Raw genomic sequence first — 24213 nt, 5'->3', positions numbered from 1 at the left:
GACTGGTAAAATAATATCGAATGATTGATGAGTCTTGGAGAGCTTTTATATAAATTAAGCTGCATTTCCTTCTAGAAAGTGGCGGAGATTTAGTAAGCTATCTTTCCTCTTGACAGGAGGTTCACTTCCCCCCTCTTGTCCTGTGTGTCTGTGGTTTGGCACCTAAACAATTGACTTTGAGGTTATTTGGATCTGATCATCTTAGATACTGGATATGCAGCCGTTTGGGATCTATCTGACCAAAAAGTTAGAATGATTGGCCCTTTGAAATTAGTATGATTGAGGGGCGTCGTGCTCATTCTACCTCCCAGCAATGAGCAGTAAGAATAAACATGCATCATAAAACACAGTAATTAAAAACAAAAGTGATCCTGTTTGATAGGCTTTCTGCAAAAATTGTTTGCTGATTGCGTAACTATCCATTTTCTTGTGAAACATGTGGGCGCAATTTTCATTATTTGCAGTGATTAAAGAGGCCTTGTCAGTTGGTTGCCATTAGTAATAGTTTAACGTGAAAATAATTTCCGAATGATCATAGTACTTGTATCATTGTATGTGTTTACTGTGGTGTTCCTTCTTCTTGTTTATACTTCTCTGGATACAAGTTAGGTATTTGAATTAGAAGCACAGTATTTTAATTCAAAGCAAATCAGAGGACAAGGCATCCTCCTAAATAATTACTAGAAAGTTAGTGAATCACACTGAACATCCAAAAGCAAATACTTTGGAAAAAACATCGTTTGCCACAAACCATAAGGAAGCTAAAAGAACCATACTGTCCCATCATGTTTGGATTTCTGAAGAGCCTCTCACCAATATCTACGCTGCACATTTTATAAGGCACACATAATATCAAAGGTTTAAACTTCGTCTTTTATTTTCATCTATAATATCTCAATAAAAATTACTCTCTCCGTCCCATATTAGTTATCATGTTTGGGGAACGAAAATAAAGTAAGAGCATCATTTATTATGTTGTTTCCCACCTATTATATTACTTTCGACCAATAGAAATTAAGTTAAGTGGAAAATTTAACGTTTTTGTTGTTTGTTATTGGGAACTTGACAACTATTTTGGGATATCCAAGAAAGGAAATTTGACAAATAAAATGGGATGGAGGGAGTATATATTTATATTGTTAATATATATAGAACAATGTTACCTAAATCAGTGGTACACGCTGCACGATTTCTAGGTCGCAATTTGCTAGTTGCCCAGTCACTCTTGGGGTTGGGTGGTTTCCATACGAATTTTGGGATCATACTTTTTGATATTATGCTTTGGTTCATTGATAGATGTTTTTCTAGAGTAGCCACAGAGGTCCTAAGTTAATTAAAGGGAAATGAAGCAGCGTAGAAGGACACAACATATTGAAATGAGGATGTAGAAGTAGCAGTTAAGAAGAAAAGAAAATGCTACGCGGCCCTTGGAAAATGTAGATTTTTCTTTTCTCGACACTAAGGTGAAGGCAAAAGAAGTTGGTTGACAAGGAAAGTCAAAGGTATATCAGAAGGTATGCGAAAAACTAGAGTTGAGGGATGGTGAAAGAGAAGTTGGTAAGATATCGAAAAGAAGACTAGTGTTGAACAAGAATCCCAGTCCAAAATAAAGAGATTAAGGACATATGGAGATCATACTTTGATGAGTTGTTTAATGGAAGCCAAATGAGTCTTAAAACTTACAAAGTGAGACCTTTATTGAGGTGTAAGTATATGGGAAGCATCTAAAATATAGAGGTAGAGAAGACATTGAAGAGAATGAAATGAAACATATTATGTGGCCAAATGGTATTCTTATCCTGTGATGCACAGACTTGTCACTTTATCCTTCCATACCCATGGAAACATGACCTGACCTAAGTGCAGATACATAATATCGGTCAGACCCGGCAATGATGAGAATGGAGCGACGGCGGGGTTTGAGTTTCTTTTTTTGTTTTTATTTTTATTTTTTATAATATCGTGTCTTTCTCTTTCTGCCTCGCACCAAGTAATTAATGATGGCTACACAAAATAAATTCAAGTGGAGGGTTTCCGAAGAAAAAAGAGAGTAAAGCTACGAAGTATTATGCTGTGACTTTTTTCAGTTCTTATGTCTTTTTACAGTTCCCTGTGTACCTTTTTCTCTCTTCTATTATACTAACACTCTTATTTCTTCTAACATAAAAAAATATTATAAAAATATGTAAACTTTTATATAGTTTAAAATATTGGGCCGCCGAGTCTAAATCCAGAATTTGGATCCTTCTCAAACGTGTCCTGCAGTCCTTCATTTTGAGATTGTCAGGATCTTAGGCTTGGATGCATACCCGTAATGGACGCTTCTTGTACCCCAGTCCAAGAAGCATAGTACCTATCATGGTTTGGAGATGCCTATGGAATATCGGTATTGATTGGTAACAAACTTATTAATAAGATTTGGAGGCCTTCCCTGGCATGGTTTTCTTAAATGTAGCATATGAATGGAGTTCTTTACTCCGTCCATTTCTGTAGAAGTCTGTTCAACCCTCTTTTTGTTCTTTGCTTTCATCAGTAGATTTTGTCTGTACTGGAACTAGAGTAATATTACACCATTGTTGGGTTAGTTCTTCGTTGTGGTGTGACAAATGTTTTACTTCAACTGTATTTATGAGTCTTGAATAACTTGTCCAGCTACAGTATTGTTAACTATTGGTAGGTATTGATCTGAATATTTGCCGCCTTTTGGTTGAATTGTCAGTTCTTGAGGATTCTTTTACAGTTCGATGGTAAATCGCCTGTTACTAATAGTAGAATCATACTATCCCTTTATTGGTTTCTAAGTTGAAGTAGTTTGTTTAGCCTCAAATTGGCCATCATTTACTAAGTTTTCTCTGCAGTTGCAATGTCTGATACATGGACATACTAATGGAGTGAAACTCCTTGTGTTGAATTTGGTTACTTCTGGGGATAACTTTTATCCTCCATGTAATTGATGTTTTCCGTGTATGCAAGATACCTTTTACATTCCCTTAAGGTCTTTCCAATAGCTGAGGTAGATGTTTGCCAGGGCCTTATTTAATTTCTGCAATTTGCATTTTGTTTTATCTTCATATAACTTGTTCGATATACTCGAGTAATATATTGACATGGATATTGTTATTTGCATCATTAAATTTTTTAAGATTGTAGGAATAAAATAAGATATTTACTGATTCAAGGACATCTCTAAATATTCTTTTTTATCTGTTAGGCATTATGGGATATATTGGTCTGTACTCTGTATGTTCAAGATGTGGGGTTCTGTGAATTTAGTCATATTCTGGAGTGCAAATTCAAGAAGCTATTCAATTAATATGGCGGCTGTTAAGTAGGGTATTATATCTCGGCTGTCTCACGACTTTGTGACCACATCGTAAAATTTGTTAAGCTAACCGTGACTGATATCAGGTTGCAAGAGATACTAATGACCCGTATATCCAGTGAAAGTGATTTGTGATTGATATTGTGATTGCGACCACGTTTGAGATTATAAATTCTATTAACATGTCCTGTAATGTTTCCTAGTTGAGTGCAGCTGTGTCTATGTGTGTATTAAAATTTGGTGGGTTTTAAGTTCTAATCGTTTCCTTCCTGTAGGATGAATTACGTCAACAGAAGGAGGAGGAGATGGATGACTATTGTTCAGAGGTGCTTGCCTTTTTCCTTCTCTTATAGTTTCCCTTCCATCCATGGAACTAAATGTAAAAAGATGAGAGAAAGAAAAGAGATCTAGCATTTTTCTTCTTATATAGGGTACTCTAGCATTTATCCGTCTGAATGGGTTATGATGCTTATTTTACTATAGCAACTGAATTCTATTGTTTTTGGTGCACTATAAATGATGTAGTTGTTAATGGTCTCTGCACGAGTTTGACTTCATTTGAACGTTGTATCCCTACAGAAGTTTTCTGTACAATTTTCACTTGCATGAAGATTGACATTGACTTATAATTATGATCATGTTGCTCGCTCCTCTCCCTACTTAGTGACTAGTTACATTGATACTTTGTTTTATATGATGGTAATTTCAGGTCCCAGTTCGCCATTTGGTATTTATGGTACATGGCATTGGTCAAAGACTGGAGAAATCTAATCTGGTTGACGATGTAACAAATTATCGTCATATTACCTCAAGTCTAGCTGAAAAACACCTGACTCCATATCAACGTGGCACTCAGAGAGTTCTTTTTATCCCGTGCCAAGTACGTATTTAATTACCAGGTGTTATTAGGTTATTTGGATTCCTACTCTTGTGTTTTGATTCCGTGTTTCTCTTGTGTTTTTTCCGTTTTCTTTTCGTTTGGGTCTCTCATATAATCTCTGAAGGTCCCGAAATGACAACAATGCCGCTCCCCAGGCATACAAGTCCACTTCTGCCAAATTCATAACTAATGGGATGTAAGTGGTGGGGATCACATGCACTGTTGAATCAGGGATGATGAAACACTCCACAATGACAAGCAAAATCGCAATAATCTATTGTTCCTTCGTTTTGAACGATCTCTGGCTATATCACCCAAAGCCGTGATACTGATTTTCTCTCGCTCATCCACGCCAAAAATCTCACTAAATGCTGTCATGTTTTTATTATCATTGGTGACCACAGGCCTGACCCACGATATGTAGGCCTGTGAGAAACAAAACGTCCTCTAAAGTGATGTTGAGTCTTATATCACCGAATTGAAAACCGTGAAAATCTTTATCAGCATCAAATACACCGCACCTCTCAAGTGCTTTCGTAATCACAGGGCTTATGATATCCACATCCTTGCCCTCCCACACCTTAAGGAGGCGTAGAAGGGTATGAGCATGGCCTTTGGAGTCGATAATCCTAGTGATGACTCCCCTGAAATCATCATCCAATGATTGGTACAGATTGCATAGAGTGCTCAACTTATTGCCGTACCTGGTCATCATTTCCTAGTTCCTAAACGGTTATGAAAATCCAAAGTCAATTGAAGTATAAACTAATTGAGAAAAAATGAACTTGAATACATACAAACTCCTATCCGTGAAAATAGCATCTTTTCGTGAATACATGCAAACTCCCGTATTTTCCAAAGTGATTGAAAAAGTATATGAGAACTGATTTCGGTGGTGAGGGGACGATATGAAGAAAAATGGTACTCAGTCGAAGGTAAAATTGACAGTCTTGGTAAAATTGGCCGTCTTGGGAGTCTTTTTCTTCTTCGAGTTGATCTAATGATGCAAAATATAAAAGCTAAGATACCTATGTTGCCATAGTGGACTTCATTATTTCACCTGGTTTAATCTATATTGACTATATGGACTTTATTTCACGGGTTGGCATACATGCAGTTCAACAAACAATTCAACCCAATAACAATTCGTAATCAAAATCAAAAGTCAAATATACAAACTCAAACAATTTATTATCCATTCTAATGTTTAGAATCAACAAAAAACAATCACAATTCGTAATTAAATTGGGGATTTTGATTGAAAATTGTAAATTACCTAAATTAGACATGGGGATGATAAAGGACGATGTCAGATGAGGCGGCTAAGCTTTTGAGTGGTGGTGGCGCGAGCTTCGGTGCTGCTGCGCGACTTCGCAAGGGCTGCACAGCGCAGGAGTTCTACAAGTTGGTAAACATAGTGAGAGGTGAAATAGCGAAGACTGTGATAGGGGATGCACAATAAGTCGTGGAAATGAGGAAGAGAGGAGTGGGCTAGAGATTGTGTATGGGGGTTTGTTTGGGGAGTGTGATGAAGTGCCAAGTGGGGAGGTGGAGAATGGGAGGGTTGTTAGTGTGAGGAGGAGGAAAGAGGGAGTTTGCCACCGGGTTACAATGTCTTTGAGCCAAAAATTTACATGTTAAACACCTGGCAAGTAAAGAAAAATAGCAAAAAAGAGTAGCTTGGTGGGTTTTGAACCCAGGTCATGCTTGTGAAATATCTACAACTGAACCACCAAAACACATCTTATCATAATAACTTGAGGCCAATTGGAATTTATCGATTTTGGGATTTTTTGCTGTCTTTTGTCGAGTTTATGACTTGGGATTCTTCGTATATCGTGGAATTAATCGAAATGAGAGTTTATTGTTACTTAAAAGAAGAGTAGACTACAACATATTCAAACTGGTTGTCAGATGTTTTTCCCTCCACATTAAACTTAATGAAGTAGTCTCAATGCTAGGACTTTCTAATCAACTGTCAAATCTTTCTACCTTTACTTCATGCCTGTTGAAACGACTGCCCTTTATAACAAACGATTGGAAGACAACAACATAAATTACCAATCAACAATCAAAAGAGAACGATGAACCTTTTGAAAGTTTTTGAAGATTGTGAGGAGCTAGTTGTAAGCCTTGAAACAAGGGACGCGGGACGGAGCCACATTTCCCGATCTGGGTCGTTCGTTCCCGATCGCGGAACAAATGCGACCCAGATCGCCTCCGTTCGCGAATCAGATCGCCTAAGGCGACGTCCCTGATTTCAAGCTTTGGAGTTTGGGAGTTGAAGGTTTGATAATGGAGGTTATGTTGATGAAGGGGAAGAAGTTCTGAAGAAGGAAGAGGAGAGAGAAAGAGACGTAGAAGAAAGTGGTATAAGTGGGAGACCACTGCCTATTGTACTTGTATTTTGCATCTGGTGGAGTGTAATTTTAATGATACAGTTGTATACCACATTACCACTCTTTCTTTTTTTACACGGGGAGTACCTTTTTACTGCCTCTTCTATTTTTTGACTTTTCAACTTCTTTTTACTGCCTCCTATTACTTTTTTGACTTTACTTTTTTTACCAATGATACAGCTGTACACATTACCAATGATGAGCAATTTTTTTACTTTTCAACTTCCAATATTTTTTTTTCTTTTTCAAATCAAAGACCAAGTAACACATTTAATCATTTATATTATTATTTTTTAATTATATTTTAATAGGATTACTAAGAGTTCTAATATTTTAAATTTATTAAATAAATCAGTAAAAAAATGACCCAACGTTCCCAATTCAGTCAAGGTAGCGTTTCCTCTTTCCGTTTCCGTCCCGCGTTTCGTATCGAATTTCGTTCCTTGTATCATTGGTTTTAAGTTCTATTGACTATCAATCTAGAAATAATATCAAACAATAATAGAACAACAAATAACAAAGCAAGAAATAACACAGAAGAACTTTTACGTGGAAACCCAAGAACTGGGAGAAAAACCACGAATATGCACGAGGAATCGATGAATATTCAAGAAAGATTACAAAAGCGCTCAAGAACTCTCTCTATAGCTTTTTCTCTGTGAATAATGATGAATAATAATAATAAAAGGCGTATTAGGGCACCTATTTATACCCCCCTCGAGAAAACCGCGTTTTCGGAAGGAAAACCGCGTAAAAACAACCCCGCCCGATCGAGTCGGGCGAGACCCGTCCGATCGGGCGCTTAACCCTCGAAGAAATTATGTCCCGGGCCCGATCGGGCAACGAATGCTCGTGTCGTAGTTCGTTGTCCCGCCCGATCGGGCGAAGTGGCCCGATGCCATCGGGTGATCCACAAATACACGCTGCGCTGGAATTCGTTGCGCGCCTGATCGGGCTCCCTCGCTGGAACAAGCTATCACCTCCAATTTAAATCACCTCAAAATCATTTCTAGATTGAAAGATATGTCCATTCAAAGTTAGCCTTATGCCCCATATGACGTTTTCCTTCTACGCAACCTCATCTCACACGCATACACCTTCATGAGCTCCATATAATGCCATATACCCAACAATCTCCCACTTGGAGATAGGTGTAAGTGAAGAAAACTTCATACCTTCATCATCCTCTCATTCATCTCCGTACACACAACTCCCACAAAAGCAATCTCTAGTCGTGTCCAAACCATGACATACTTCAAGCATCCCATGACAACACATCTCCTCTATACCAAGGAAACTTACATTGAAGTTTGCACCAACTCCAATACAAAAGACATCAAAGTCTACACCAATTTTGATTCTTAATCACTAACCTCCAAATCATTGCACCATCACTCCATGAACCTACACACCCTCCTACCCCGGAGGTCGGATCACCTTAGAGACAAGCACAACCAAATGAAGATCCCTTCCTCTACAGCTAAGAAAGGTAACCACTTCCTCTCCAACCAAAGAAGCTAAGCCAAAGAAGCTTCTCATTGTTCTAAAAGCAAGCTCACATTGCTCCCACTTGAACAATACACCCTTTGTTCCACTTAGGATTTCCGGCACAACATGCTTGTGTGCCGTCCTTCACCTTTGTGCGTTTACCGGTCAATTTGCAACTGGGATACCGCTTCACCACGGTTCTCATCCCTCAGCCCCCTATCGATAGTTTTCCGACCAAACGACACTTTACATGAAGTTCTCATCCCCATCTCGGACCCCTTTATTGTGCTCCCCATGGTGTAAAGTGTTCCATTTCTTGTCCCACAAGCTACAATCATTGCTCCCTTGACAATCTTCCAAGAACCACCATCAAACACAACCTTGTAACCCGATGTAGCAAGTTGGGCTACTGATATCAAGCTTTTCTTCAACCTTGGGATAAACTTGACGTTCTTCAACTCCAACGAGCCACCATGATTGAGTTTCACTCTCACATCACCTTTCCTCATGACTTCTACTGCCTTGCCATCCGCAAGATAGACCTTTTCAAGTTTCCCGGGTTTGAAATTCTGAAACTACTCCTTGACTGGTGAGGAATGATGAGAAGAACCCGAATCCAAGACCCATGATATTTCCGAGCACCCAACCAACTCTTCCTGATCATCCATGCTTACCATCAAAGCATCGGAATCGTACTCCGAAATCAAGTTGATGCATCTTCTTCATCATCACTTTCTTGAACCATCTTCTTCCCTTTCCCATTCACTTTCTTAGGACAATCTCTCTTTAAATGTCCTTCATTACCACGCCCCCAACAAGTAACACTAGCCCTGCCTTTTGATTTACTCCGGTCCCCCTTTGACTCCGATTTTCCCTGAAAGTTTCTCCCTTTTCCCCTCCCTCTACCCTCTGTATGCTCCAGATGATTCTCCACTCTCCTTCCTTCGAATGCTCTCACTCAAAATCTGATCACGGACAACATCATAAACCAATTTTTCTTTACCAGAAGAATTACTAACAACAGTTACTACAGTTTCCCATACAGTAGGTAAGGAGGACAAAAAAATTAGGGCTTTCACTTCATCCTCAAAGACAATATTAACCGAAGATAATTGACTTATCAATGAATAAAATTCATTAATATGTTCAGCAGCAGAACTACCATTATTCATCTCTAAATCAAATAAACGACGCATCAGATATACCTTATTCATTGCCGAGGGCTTCTCATACATATCTGACAGTGCTTTGATTAATTTCGCCGTTGTTTTGATATCCTTGACATTGAACGCCACAGTCTGAGCCAATGTCAATCGCACCACCGCTAGTGCCTGCTGATCGAGTACCTTCCATGTAACCTCATCAATGTTATCTGGCTTTGCAGACAAAGGTTGATACAGATTCTTCTGATATAAGATGTCTTCTATTTGCATCTTCCAATATCCAAAATCTGTTCCATCAAACTTCTCAATTCTAATCTTTGCATCCTCCATTGTTAATTATTCTAGATCTAGACAATAATCAAACCTAGCTCTGATACCACTTGTAAGTTCTATTGACTATCAATCTAGAAATAATATCAAACAATAATAGAACAAATAACAAAGCAAGAAATAACACAGAAGAACTTTTACGTGGAAAACCAAGAACTGGGAGAAAAACCACGAATATGCACTAGGAATCGATGAATATTCAAGAAAGATTACAAAAGCGCTCAAGAACTCTCTCGATAGCTTTTTCTCTCTCTAATCTGTGAATAATGATGAATAATAATAATAAAAGGCGTATTAGGGCACCTATTTATACCCCCTCGAGAAAACCGCGTAAAAACAACCCCGCCCGATCAGGTCGGGCAAGACCCGTCCGATCGGGAGCTTAACCCTGGAAGAAATTATGTCTCGGGCCCGATTGGGTAACGAACGCTCGTGTCGTAGTTCGTTGTCCCGCTCGATCGGGCGAAGTGGCCCGATGCCATCGGGTGATGCACAAATACACGCTGCGCTGGAATTCGTTGCGCGCTCGATCGGGCTCCCTCGCCCGACCCGATCGGGCGAAACGTAAATCAGTCATAACTTTCTCGATTCTCAGCAGAATTGGGCATATGACCTATCGTTGGAAAGCTCTAGGAACAAGCTATTACCTCTAATTTGAATCACCTCAAAATCATTTATAGATTGAAAGATATGTCCATTCAAAGTTAGCGTTATGCCCCATATGACGTTTTCCTTCTACGCAACCTCATCTCCACACCCGTACACCTCCATGAGCTCCATATAATGCCATATACCCAACACTAGCTAAGCTAGATCCCGTTTTGAATCATATGAATCTGTTCCCACACATCCATATCCATCTCAGCATGCGTTAACTGCCCTAGTTTTCCTTATATGATCTTTCACAAAGGCTGTAAACCATGGCTTGCATAATAACGCTAGTCTAGTAATTATACTCTAGAGTTTTCCTTGCAACCTTAGAGGTGCACTACAAATACAATTGCATGAAATCCAAGGTTGCCCTCTTCCTCTAAGCCACCCTGGCTCACCCTGGCCCAATCCTATGAGTCACATCTTTTTCAATGTCTTCACTCCTAGTAAGATTGAGCCAAGGTATTTAGCACCCACTAATCTGCAACTCCTTTGCATCCAATGTTACCACATGTTTGAGTATCTCTCTTACTATTAAAATTATACTCCATGTACTTCTATTTCTCATACTATGGCGTTAACCCTCACCGGCTCGAGATTCTAATGTTTGCCTCCGTCGTTATAATTTAGCATATCTTCATCTACAGTCTTATCCACCAATACAATATCATCTGCAAACTACACTACGTTATCTCATCCGGAATAGGGTGTGCTCATCTATCAGAGTTAGAAAGGGGAATTAGCTTTAAATTTATGACGTGATTCATTACCTTAATTTATGGTGTGAATCAAAAGTCAAAACCTATAACCCCCCCCCCCCCTCCTTTTTTTTTTGGGTAAATTGTTTTCAAGTTGCTTTTCCTCCAATCTTCTGATACTCTGTTTGTCCTCCAACTTTTTTTTTTGGTATATTGTTTTCAAGTTGCTTTTCCTCCAATCTTCTGATACTCTGTTTGTCCTCCAAATATTTTTGAAGAGGTCTCATAGCCAATCAATTCCAATATTCCCTAGGCATCTTCAAGCTTCGATAAGGATACCATCAGGGGATGCTCTCTTCAGTTTCATTCTCTCCAATTCCTTCTCTACCTCTATTTTCTGAATTATTCGCATATTTACTTGGTTGACTTCCTTCTTCTCTATAGAGGTGTCTCCCGTAACACTCATTTGGCTTTCGTTACAGAATTTATGAAAGTATAACTTCCATTTGTCCTTTATCTCTCTATCTTGGACTAGCATTTTTTGATTTTTATCTTTCACACATATAACATATGGAGATCCTTGTTCAACACTAGTCTTCTTTCAGCTATCATATGGACTTCTCTGTCACCCTCTGGCCTCCCGCGTCTAGTTTTCATAAATTTCCTGATATACCTTTGTCAGTATTTATGGAACTACTTCTTTTGCATACACCTTAGCGTCTTCATATTTTGCAAAATTTTGACAATCTCTTCATCTTCCTAGGGATAGCTAGCATTATCTTTTCTTTTTAATTGCTACTTTATGTCTTCATTCCACCATGATATGTCCCTGTGCAGCAGTAACTTTCCATGTGCTTTTCCATGTCATTTTTCAGGAGCCTCTTTGGCTACGCTAGAGTAACAATTCCTCATCTTCAGCCTATTATAGTTGAGTCCTCGTCCAAGGTCCAATAGGCTGCTTTAACCACTTTGTCCATGAAATCTTAACATTACATTATTTTAACTCCACCACATTGTTCATGGCTCACATAGACTTTTGTTCTTAAACTCGCCTTAATATACACATCTAGCACAAGAAGTCGATGTTGAGTTGCTACACTCACCCCGAGGATAAAGTTACAGTTAAGTTAACTATGTTCATACGTGCGCCTTGGTAAGAAGAAGTATATGAGGGTGTTTGGTATATAAAAATTTGATGTAGGAAACAGATTCAAATATGCGTTTCCATTTCTAATTGTTTGGCATGAGTGTGAAAGTAACAAATACCGTTTCCGGAGGAATTCACAACCCCCCCATTTGTTATCCTTATCAAACTAGTGGAAACAAATCACGTTTCCTTCCCCAATCATAAACCTCTCAATTGTTTCCATTCCACTAGGATACCAAACAACTATTAAAGGTAACAAATATTTTTTTCATTTCCGCTCTTTATTCAAATCTTTCCATTCCGCTTCCATTAATCATACCAAACACCCCCTATGTGTGTTGGATTTGCTCCACTCAAACTGTGAAAATCCCTGTTTTTGAAGCATGTGCTAGCCAAGATCTCGTCGTATGACTGCTAAAGATCTGGAATGTTCTCCCTTCTTAATTCCTCCTCCCATAACCAAAACCCCCAAGCGCACTTTCAAAATCATCGCCGAATTACCCCTACATGTACATATTGATCTCCACCTCTTATTAGCTTTTTTTTGTGTGGGGGATACCTTGAATTGCCTCAACTAAATCCTACCAAATCTGACATGTAAGAACTTCTACAATGACTTGGAGGCAACTAATGAATCACGATATGCACAATCTCTTTATTGCGTACGCTCTTTACATCTATAATTGTATCGCTCTTCCTTTATACCTTTACATCGTATATAAGCCTATTGTCTGCAAATAATATCAACCCCTTTCTATACTTCTACTCTTATCCTCAACTGAATTAAACAACATATACCTCCAAGACTTGCTATTAAATTATATACAGGACCTCCGATGTTCGAAGACATCATACGTAGCTTAGTCCCAATGTTCCCCCTAGTTTCTCTTACGTGGTTGTATAAGCCCTTGCTCATTTGTCACCACACTCTGGCCACAGTGTAGCGTATTGCTTCGGGGCGATGACCTAGCAACCGTTGGTATCCTATCACTACAGCCAGGTCTAGGAAGTGCGATGCTTCATTTAGTAGGGAACGCCTCCGCGAAAGTATCATGATGGCTCATGGTCATGGATGTGACTAAGTATGACGCTGGTTGTTACCTACTGCAATCCTCCTTTATTTCAGCTTGGGAACACATTAAGTGGGTACTTATAGACAGTTTGATACTTTGGTTTGAGTACTGGAAAAACTTACATTGAATTTTAGAATGGGATGAATGGTCATGCTGAGGAAATTACTAAAACCATGGTGAGAATATCTGGAATGGGATGGAATGTAGCAAGCAATGAGAAAAACAATGGAAGCATGATAGGCACGGAAAGTAGTTGGTCTAAGGCCTCGATTCTTAGAAAATGCAAGCATTCTTGTTTTCCAAATTCTCCTTAGGAGAATAATAATCTTAAAGATCTATTTTGTGTACGTAACTATGTAAAGAGGTGAGGAATACATTTTTAAGGTATATGAGTTTGCATCTGTGGGTAGATTGCTGAGCATTTTAGAATTGACTTATAAGAGAACACATGATGAACAAATGATCTTGAGTTGCATCTAGTTAGTAATAGAAAACAGGGATTATAAACATCGATAAGAGAGTTTCAATTGTTTGGTTGCAAAAGATAAATGATTGAGTAGTGTTTTAGCTCAGGATGCATGCATATGGATTACAGGTTTTCTTTGTTAGATCCATGAGAGGAATAACTTAGATTTGTCTATTAGTGTCTTTTTCCCAGGAAGGACCCCTGGTGTGCTCTTTAGTTATGTATCTTGTTACCTGCAATATATTAATTGAATTATTTTCATCTCACGTAATACAATTTTTTGGCCTTAGCTAATAGAATTCTGCATACTTGGCTCTTTCTATTTCAGTGGAGAAAGGGTTTGAAGCTCAGTGGAGAATCTGCAGTGGAGAACATTACATTAGATGGTGTACGAGGCTTGCGCACTACGCTAAGTGCAACTGTTCATGATGTATTGTACTACATGAGCCCCATCTATTGCCAGGAAATTATTGACTCGGTATTATAGCATTTTCTGTGAGCTCTACGTTAAGTTTCTGTGCTGTTTATGGTCACCTAATGGAGTCATAATATTTAAATTTGCTATTGTAAGGAAGAGATGAAGGGTATATGTTTAGGTAGTGTTCTTCATGTCACTACTCACTTGTGCGCTTCAAATGTTTCAAAAGGGCTAAAACACTAGTTGCAGGGCGTTCTTTTATTCCACCTTGCATACTATAGTTGGTGCCAGGTTTTTTGAGCTTCAATTGCATTTATATAGGGCCTTATGCTTCCATGCTATCTGTTAATAACTTAATATTGATTGATTGGGATGTGATGGACTATCTTTACTTCATGCTCTCTTCTTGTTTAAAATTTGTGGATTTCTCTGTACGCATTGTCTTTATTAATGTGAGACAACCCATTATTTGAACTGCTGTTAAATAAGTAAATATTAAGTGAGAACCTAAGATCCCACTAACTTACACAGACAGCTACATGTGGTGATAGGAAAGTGGAGAGATAATTAATCTCAAGCTCTCAATAATGATGCTATTTTGTTGGGGGATTGTTTTTGCTAGGCTTACTATCTGTGAAAAACAGCTGTTTCAGGGACCAAATAAAACATATATCTATCGGTGTTGATGCGTTATGCCTGGGAAGTTGGGCGATGGAGAATATTTCATTCTTGCATTGTCAATTTCCCATGTTCCTTTGAAGTACGTTGCGTTAATCCGAAGCCAGTTATGGTGATTATGGGAGAATTACGATCCAAATTTCTAGGAGTTCAGTTTGCTTTTGGGCATTTTGTGGTCCTGTAGATGGGAAAGAATTAAAATATTATGAAAAATCGCTCTTGTTGTGAGGCAAGCAGCTTTCATGCTGTTATTATTAGTACTATAATTTTTTATTTATTTATTTATAATAGTAGCTTTTCCTTGCTTATTATTGAATGACATAGAGAGTGGTTGCCCTCGATCTTTTTCTTTGTGGTCCTCTATTCTGATACAGTGTAGTCTGTCAGTTGCCTTGTGAAAGTCAAAAGGTTCAATATTTTTTACCATTTATTGTAACTTTTATGTAAGAAATAACATTTTCATAGAAATGTTGTAGATCTGTTTTCAGGTTCATATTCAAGATATCAACTTTTCATATTTTTTACTAGTATGTAATTGGAGATATTAAAGGTCAATGATGTGCATGAGACCATTCAGATTCCAATTGAGTAGCTTGGGCAAATTGAGGGAGTATATTTTTTAGCTAAAACGTTAAGAAGAAATAAGGTAATAAGTTATTGGTACATAATAATAGGAATTTACAAACCTAAGGTTCCTTTGTTTGCAATAGTACATGCTACTATGAAAATAGCAGATAGGGAAAACTTCCTCCACATTTTGCTGTAATTATGACCAGCTCTTTTTCTTCTTATGAGAAGGTGGACTTTCGTGCTGGTTTTTTGACTCTACATCATTAAAGTTAACGTACTTTCTGAACATTATTGTGCTCTGCTTTAGTAAGACTAGAATGGAAAAATGCTGGCTTGTTTTTGATGCATTATAAGTAATATGAGTGTAAATTTAATTATCTACTGCATTGTTCTTGTACTTTTTCCTTGAAATAATGTGTATATTCCCTTTTTCTAACTTTGGGCCATTTCTGTGACTGGAAAGAAGCTAGTTAGCGACAGTTCGATGATCGATATGTATGATTGTAAACTAAGTCCGAGTTTCTCACAAAGATTGTGCATTATCCTTCCATAGGTTTCAAACCAATTGAATCGTTTATATCTGAAGTTTCTAAAAAGAAATCCAGGGTATGATGGGAAGGTAACTTGCTTGCAATCCAATTTTTTTTTCCACTGACTCCACTCTACTTTATACTTCCAATTTAACTTGTTTCTACGAAAGGTTATTCTGAAATGTATGATGAATTATGTAGGTTTCCTTGTATGGTCATTCCTTAGGAAGTGTTCTCTCATATGATATTCTCTGCCATCAAGAGATTTTGTCTTCACCATTTCCGATGGAATTTATGTACACAAAACATGAAAAGGAAGATGAACCATCGGAAAATAATTTCAAATTATCCTCTGAATTCAACTCCAGGGATGATGGTACCAGAACCGCACAGGAAAGTTTAGGTGATAACAAGTCAGAAGTACATCATGTTCCAACAATGCTTGATGATGTTAACACTGAAGATCAACTCCCAGTTAATCTTTTTCCAGCTTCTTCCTCAATTAGAGAGGAAAGCTCCATGGTGGGAAGAGTGAGTGCAATGCAGGGTGGCACTAATTCTTCAGCAGCAGATGGTCAGGACCAATTTTGCAGTCCTGGTGACGCGTGTCCTGTAGTAATGGGAACCTTGGCTGAATCCAGTGATATCAATTGTGACACCAATGAAGACTTGAAGGATAACAACTCGGATAATGTTGTGTATCCCGATGTTTCAGAAAATGTTGCTGAAGTTCTGCACACCTTAGAAACTAGTGACAAAGACGAAGATATTCCAGCTCTGAAGTCAGAGGTGTGCGCAAACATTTTTTCTGCCTGAAATTCTTTGCATAATATGTCTGGTTCTCCTTTTATATGAACGTTTTCTGTGATCTACTACAGCTTAACTTTCTAAAAGCACGGGTTGCACAATTGGAAGCACAACTTGGTTGCAATAATACTAGAGTCAGATCTTTTGAAGGTATCAATGATCTTTTCTGTATTATTCTTTTCTCACGTTTTGCAGACATCCTCTTACAGTTCCTCTGCATTGATATAATTTTGTGTGATCTATTTCTGTGTTATGCTGTTTATAATTAATTTTATTATTTGCAGGGAATCAGGAAGTGCATCCAGGCATTTCCGATCAAGGTGAATCTAAAGATGTTCCAACTAGGCAAGATGATCTATCAACGAGTTATAAACCTTTTATCAAGTACACCAAGCTTGAATTCAAGGTTGTTTAAATATCTCAGTTTCTTATTGGTATGTTAATACTGCTGTACTATATGTATGCTCGATAAAGCAGCATTTTCATTTGTAACATGTATGCTGGACAGCAGGTAGATACTTTCTTTGCAGTTGGGTCCCCCCTTGGTGTCTTCCTCTCGATTCGAAATGTTCGAATTGGGATTGGTAAGAGTTTCTAACATCTTTAGACTTTTCATTTTTGTGCTTCTGGACTTGTGTTGCTTGTTTTTCCCTTAATGTTATGTAGTTTTCTTTCATGAGAGACCTGTTAAGTGTTGGTCTTGTTTATAATTTGACGATATGTTTTTCTCTTTCTTGCCCTGTATTCTCCTTATTTTTCTTCACCACTTTGCAATTGTAAAGTTTAGAATTGCTGGATGGATGTACAAATGCTCTCTGATATAACAGTAATTGTGTATATTCCTTTCCCAGCATAAGGTCCTTGTAGTTGATTTTGAGAAATAAGGGCTAAAATTTAATATGAAAAAAGCAATTCCCTTTCTAGGTTTTGCTAAACTGCTGTCAAGTTTTTATGATTTGTTGGGATCTTGTATCTTAGTTTTGAGTAATATCATTAGTTACTCTTAGTTTAAGCCTGTTGACATAGCCTGTGTGGAGGTCATAGTATCTTCAATGTCAGTGCAAGTTAGGAAGGTAAAGAGGGTGACTGTAGGCTTGTAGCATACTAGCATTTCTCTTTTAGGATTTGATCCCAAATACCTTGTGTTTAGGCATTTTTTTAATACAATCCCCATGTTTGCACCCCTTCCAGAGACGACCTTGTACTTTGAAAAACTTATCTATATCTAGTGGTAAAAAACAATTATGTTTTTGAAGTTTTTAAAAAGATTTCCGAGGAAATTTATTTCCAATCACCATTTATCTCCCCTAATCCCCCTATTGTTGAGCAAGTACTTGCTTCTTTCTCTTCATTTTGCTACCAAGAAAATAAGAAATTCAAACATTTATACCATGAATGGTAGTGACATGCACACAGACTAAAAAGAGGTAAGATGCCAATACACCATACTATATTCCTAATGCTCATCTAATCATACTTCCTTCCTTCCTTTCCCTAATCTCTCTACGTTTTTTTTCCCCTACTAGATTTTGGGGTTCTATGAATTAATCCGCAAAGAATCAACATATTTGGGCTCTTCAAATTTGCCACAATCATTGCTTGTATTTTTTTTTATAATCTCACTTCTTTTATGATAACCTCAAACACAATGTAGTCAGCTCATCCTCATCCTCATCCTCAAGACATCGCTTTGATTTCTTTGTTTCTTTCAATTTTCATATTTAGACGAGGGGTAAGCAAGTTACTTTTTTTACATAAAAATCTTTGATTATTAGGATTTAAGCACAGATTAGAAATTTAGTTAAACCTAAATAAGATTACTTTTTCTCTCCAATTAGGATACCTCCGTTCCAATTTACTTGCAAATTGCAACAATAGGATTTTACGCCTCTGGTGCACAACTTTAACCATTGATATCTTCTATTATCTATCAATAAAAATTATAAAAAGCTGATATTTGGAAGTATACATCGAGACATATGTAGCAAGATCCCATACGACTATGTTTAACCTTGCATATTACTTATACTAGATAGTAGAAAGGGTGTACAAATAGTTTAAAAGTCAATTTGTTGCAAGTAATCAGAACGGAGGGATTGTGCTCCAAGAAAATAAAAGTCTAGGGTTATACGAGAAATTTAATGAGCTTTCAGACTACATGTTTACCTTTGAAAGGTGTGCAAATGTAAAGGTTATATTAGAAAACATATAGGAATTTTTTTTTGTTTTTTTCTTTATCACGGGCACATTCCTACCACTGGAATAAAATACTACAATCTTCCTATTGTTGCAAAACAGTTTCTCAGGGCTTTATATTGGTATATATTCCATGCTTGACTTATTTTGGGGGTACTCAGGCCTTATTGTCAAGGATTATGTTGCATACATGTTGATGTCCTTCAACCTGCTAATAGTGTTATCATTCTTGATGTTCTTGTTGTATTAATGAACGATTCAGCTTGATGAACTCTTATATCTGTTCTTATAGGTGAGGGAAGGGAATATTGGGGAGAGGAGAAAATAAGTGAAGAAATGCCTGCTTGTCAGCAAATGTTCAACATCTTTCATCCTTTTGATCCCGTGGCATATCGGTAACTTCACCATCTTGATAACAATTAATTATGTTTCCTGGGCCTATGAAATTTATGATGTACTGGTTTGACACAATACAATATGCCATAGATCATAGATGTGGCTGTAAAATCTGTTTCCAACTCTCAATTCTGCATGGTTGCCTACTGAAACCTCAAAGCCATGGTTGAGAGAGAAAGAGCGAAAAATCACCCGTGCATGTTATTGTTTTATGCTACTCCACTTGGACATTGTACTGTAATGATCTTAGATCTGAGGTTTTCCTTCAAACCCTATATATGAATATAAGCCATTAAATTTCCCAAAAAAGGAATTAAGTACTTGGGATTCTAAAATTTATGGAATGGCAATTCAAAAGGTGAACTCGTATGTGTCTATGGAGAGAGAACCTTGAGCTGAGGTGAATTCATTATAGAATAGCAAAACCAAAGAAGGGGAGAGACTTGAATGCGGAAATGAGAAATGGAGGGGAGGGGAAAAGTAGAGGCAAAATGAGGAAAGAGAGGGTTTGGGGATGGGAAAATAGTTCATATCACTGTGTGTTACTCTAGGGGAGCACTACAGGGGGGGGGGGGGTTGAATTGTAGTGGGAGTTCCTATTTCAAAAATTTTAACTTTGTTTGCAAAATTTGGAACTTTAAAGCAATGGGAACTTAAAGTATGCAAGAGAGATTTAGGGGAAAAACGTTGCTAAATCTCTCTTGCATACTTTGTTCCTATTGCTTTAAAGTTCCAAATTCCACAAACAAAGGTACAAATTTTGAAATAGGGACTCCAACTAGAATTCACCCCCCTCTTGTAGTGGTCCCCTAGAGTAACACTGTGCTTGTTAACAAACATAAGATGTAGTCATTTACTTCTTTCCCTATTTTAAACATCGATGAGTTATTGTCTTTCACATGAACCTGCATCTAAATATCTAATACCCTCAGTCAACGTTACCGTAGTATTCAGCTAATGTTTAGGCTGTGTAATTTGATAATTGCTTATTCTGGTACCCAAAAACTATAGTTGGAACATATGATGTTGGTTACTGGATACTTGGCTTATGGACATTCTAAACTTACCAAGTATGTCAAATCCTAAAGTGCCTTTTATACAAAACTAAAAATCTTTTGGTCTTATCTCAGAGTAGAACCACTGGTATGTAAAGAGTATATCGGTAGACGCCCTGTCATTGTTCCTTATCATAGAGGAGGCAAGCGATTGCATATCGGATTACAGGTGTGGCTTTCAGAAAACTAAATGGCTGCCACGTTAATTGCCATTGCTTACTGTCCTCTCTCTTATCTTTCTTTTTCTGGATTATGCTACGAGTTGCAGGAGTTTGCCGAAGATGTTGCTGCACGATCTCAGTCAATTGTGAAACATCTACATTCTGTGAGGGTGAGTTCTGATAAACGTTGTGAGAGATTCTCCTCTCTCTTCTCTAGACATGATGATTTATATTCTGGTTTATGCTCATGCTGTACTGCACTAATCATGCCCTCTGATATTGTGAGATGCCCACTTCACATTTTGATGTATGTTCTCCTACCGCCTGAATGCATTCCCAAACTCAGACCCAAGATTTAGAAAATTGATAATGAAGGACAATCACTCACGTCCAGAGTCACAACTCACAACTGTGGTAACAGGCATGTTAATGCCAAAACAAGCATGGTGTCGCACTTGTGTTCAATGAGGAACAGGAAATTGGAAATTTTCACTTCATCTGTATAATTCAAGATTTCTGTGTCTAATTATTACTCCCTCCATCCCAATTTAGTTGCTATATTTTGACCGTAGGCACTATTCACGTCATAACTTTGACTATCTTTTACTCCATATACATAAGGAAAAACATAGTCATGTTGGATCTTGTTTGATTCGTCCCAATTTGTATTTTCCAAATATATAACTTTTATAATTTTTTCATATATGTAACTCAAGATATTGGTGTTTGAAGTTCCATCTCGTAAACTGTGATAAAGCAAATGTAGCAACTAAATTGGGACGGAGGGAGTATCTTTTAGATTATGCTTGAGTACATACTTGATAAGATATTTTTAGGTTCTGTTATGAAGAAACTAGTTCTAAAAAACTATATTGACTAATATATGCACTTTAATTTATTTGTGAGTTTCAGCGCTATCAGTATGAATAGAAGTTTTAACAACAAATTAAAATGGCTGATGCAGTAAGCCAATAATTGCTCTTATCTGGCAAATTGGCAAACTGAAATACTTGTTAGATGACCTTTCATGAAATGGGAATTGAAAATCCTCAACAAAACAGCCTTTCTGTAACAGCAGGGCTTTAATTTTATTCCAGGACTGAAGGACGAAAAGCTTGATTGGGGTTAAGTAGAGAGACTTATAGATGATTTCTCTCGTCAGCTCGACGACGAGGCTTCTTTCCTCGTTGGGAAGATTGAGTTAAAATCATGGAAGGGTTGTATCTTGTGATGTGCTGGCTTCTTTAATCATTATAGTGCCCTCTTTGTCTAAGCAAATTTTTAGGAAACAGATAAAAAGGCAAGTTATTTGCTGGTCATGAATCATTGCAGTTCACTATATCAGCTCCGTTACTTCTGTTACTGAGCACCAATTACAGTTGGAGTCATTCCCTCAATTAGTAGTTCCAGTTCATTATACCAGTTTTGTTGCTTCTGTTTCTGAGCAGCAATAGAGCATCTTCAGTGTTAAGCTAAATTATCTTCTAGCTTGGCTTGCCACCTCAGAATCTTAGCAATATCACTTCCTAACTACTAGTCATCCCAATGGTTAGCTATATCCCTTATTGCTTGAATGGGTCCCACTAAATTGAAGGATAATATTTTTGAAAGTCCACAAGATGGCTGTGACATATTACTAAGCAACATTGAGGTGCTTGCTAGCACGCTCAATTCATTTCAAGCAACTGGTTCTCTTACGCACATAAATGAGAATATCTTGTGTTTTGTGGCTTTTGGCCAAACGAAGTAGCCCAGTTGAGCGAACTTGCTTGGAAAAGCTAAGTGTATATTTTGCTACATTGCTTGGGTTAGCTGCTTGGGAGATTTAAAATTGCAAGCAAGTCCTTAGCAACCATTGGAGTTGCTCTTAATTGTCATTTGGTTAAATGTAGGAAGTGTAAATTCCTAGTAAGTTTCTAGTGAGAGGAAAGTTCTATCTCATGGGAAGTAGACAGTTGTCTGGTTTAGCATGGGAAGTATAGAAAGTTTTTTGGTTGAGTATGAGAAGTACAAAAAGTTCTTTGGTTGAGTATGGGAAGTATAAATTTGTGGGAAGTTCTACTTACCTTAGGGGTTGGGGCTAGCTAAGTTATTTCCTCCATTATGTGGGAAGTAGAACTTCCCATGAGTTGTCACTTCTCATGTTTACGTCAACGAAACAACTCTACAATTTTATCTCCACTTTCAATGAACTTCTACTTCTGGTGTTTTATCATGTCAATTAAGCGCCATTGGAGCTCCGTGAACATGATAAGCTCAGTCACTGTGGTCTTGCCAATTATTATTGATTGCAAAATTTCGACCTTTAATTTTATGGAGGAGCAGCTTACCCTTGATATGTTAATCCATTCATTCCATGCATCATTTTATCTTTAGATAAAGATAATGTTCCTGGAAAGGTAGTATGGATTTTATTGAAGTATTTTTTTTTTTTTTTGATAGGTTCAAGTACTCACAGTTTGTCAATCAAGAAAGAAAGACAGGCTTGAAGGTAACTGGATATCTTGTGATTTTTCTTATCACTGGCTTTCTTGTGAGTTTGGACTAGTAACAAACAGAATGTTGCTGATAGTTTTTCCTATGGTGATTGATATTTTTTCTCTTTGGGATCATTGTTTATATATTGCAGAAGAGGTGGAGGATGTCAGTGAAGAAGTGCGATCTTATGGCTCTTATATGATGGAGAGATTAACCGGAAGCGAAGAGGGACGGATTGATCATGTTCTTCAGGTCTGCATGATAAACATTTCAGCTATTGAGTGGTTCCCCATCCCCATCCCCATCCCCACCCCCACCCCCATTCCCAGCCCCATCCCCATTCCCCCCCCCTTTTTTTTTTTTCTCATTAAGACCAAGCTTTAGAGTGAAGGTAAGATGTCCATTCTCAATATCTTTTAGAAAGCATAACTAGTTCTTATCTCGGGCGATACGCCCCTGATTATTTACCAACGTGCATTTGAAGTCTTCAAAATAGAAATAGTATCTTGTCTTTAAATGATATTTTTCCTCACAAAGACCAACATGAATATTGTAGCGTAGTTGGTTAGTGCATTAGCATATCAAATGAGAGGTCATGGGTTCGAGTCTTGAAACCCATTTTTATTGCTTAACTAGTATTTGGGCCCGGGCGTTGCCCCGGGTTGGTATTGTTTGCTGAACTTGATATGCATTTTTTTTCATTCCCATTACAATATATTAAGGAAAATTCAACATCTAAAAGGTACAAATATAATAATGTGGACACTTAAAGCATGAGTTGGTTGAGATGATAATTGTGTCATATATAATAACAAGAGGTCACGGGTTCAAATCTTGTTGCAAGGTAATTTTACTTTTTTTAATTGACATGACTTATGTACACATTGGATAATTCTAGTGGAGTAACAGAGGTGTCATGTGGCGTGTATACATTGTCACGCACGCCTTTTAACATATTTGTATAGATGACTCATTTGATTGTGTGGGGGAGGGGAGAGTACATGTGGCGGCATGGCATTTGTTTGTCTTGGGTTTTAGATATATAGAGTGAAAAGCCATAATGGGGTAAGGAGAACCTCGTACTCTGGAGCAAGTGATCTAGCAATACTTGGTTCACAGGCGACGAATTTCTATTTTTATGCTCTTACTAGATAGTCGACATAGTCATCTCCATAAAAAAAATTCTTTGGTAGCAGAAAAGTATGATTTAAGTCAGGAAAAATATTTCAAGTTTCAGGGACACACCTTAGAGTCAGCAGGACAAAACTATCTGGATCAGATAGATGTGCTAAGAAATAAAATAACGC

At 37.7% G+C, this 24213-nt stretch overlaps 1 protein-coding gene across 7 annotated transcripts in view; it reads left to right on the top strand.

Moving 5' to 3' along the window:
* The window catches only part of LOC104898069 (phospholipase SGR2), a 46425-nt gene that overhangs the window by 7441 nt on the left and 14771 nt on the right, over positions 1-24213 (top strand). For 4 of the 7 annotated variants that reach the window (XM_010685078.4, XM_057393111.1, XM_010685086.4 and 1 more), the window contains 13 exons: positions 3598-3648; positions 4032-4202; positions 13946-14095; positions 15837-15902; positions 16015-16602; positions 16692-16770; positions 16905-17026; positions 17129-17204; positions 19109-19211; positions 20343-20436; positions 20536-20598; positions 22871-22919; positions 23058-23158. In XM_010685078.4, coding sequence (XP_010683380.1) covers positions 3598-3648; positions 4032-4202; positions 13946-14095; positions 15837-15902; positions 16015-16602; positions 16692-16770; positions 16905-17026; positions 17129-17204; positions 19109-19211; positions 20343-20436; positions 20536-20598; positions 22871-22919; positions 23058-23158 — 1713 coding nt within the window. Of the gene's footprint in view, positions 1-3597; positions 3649-4031; positions 4203-13945; positions 14096-15836; positions 15903-16014; positions 16603-16691; positions 16771-16904; positions 17027-17128; positions 17205-19108; positions 19212-20342; positions 20437-20535; positions 20602-22870; positions 22920-23057; positions 23159-24213 lie in introns of those variants that run through there. The other 3 variants (XM_010685082.3, XM_057393112.1, XR_008968472.1) reach the window with 2 other exon arrangements.

This window comes from Beta vulgaris, chromosome 1 (assembly GCF_026745355.1).
Source record: "Beta vulgaris subsp. vulgaris cultivar EL10 chromosome 1, EL10.2, whole genome shotgun sequence".
Classification (NCBI taxonomy): domain Eukaryota; kingdom Viridiplantae; phylum Streptophyta; class Magnoliopsida; order Caryophyllales; family Amaranthaceae; genus Beta; species Beta vulgaris.
The sequence above is the reverse complement of the archived record's forward strand: the minus strand, read 5'-3'. Positions and strand labels throughout refer to the sequence as shown.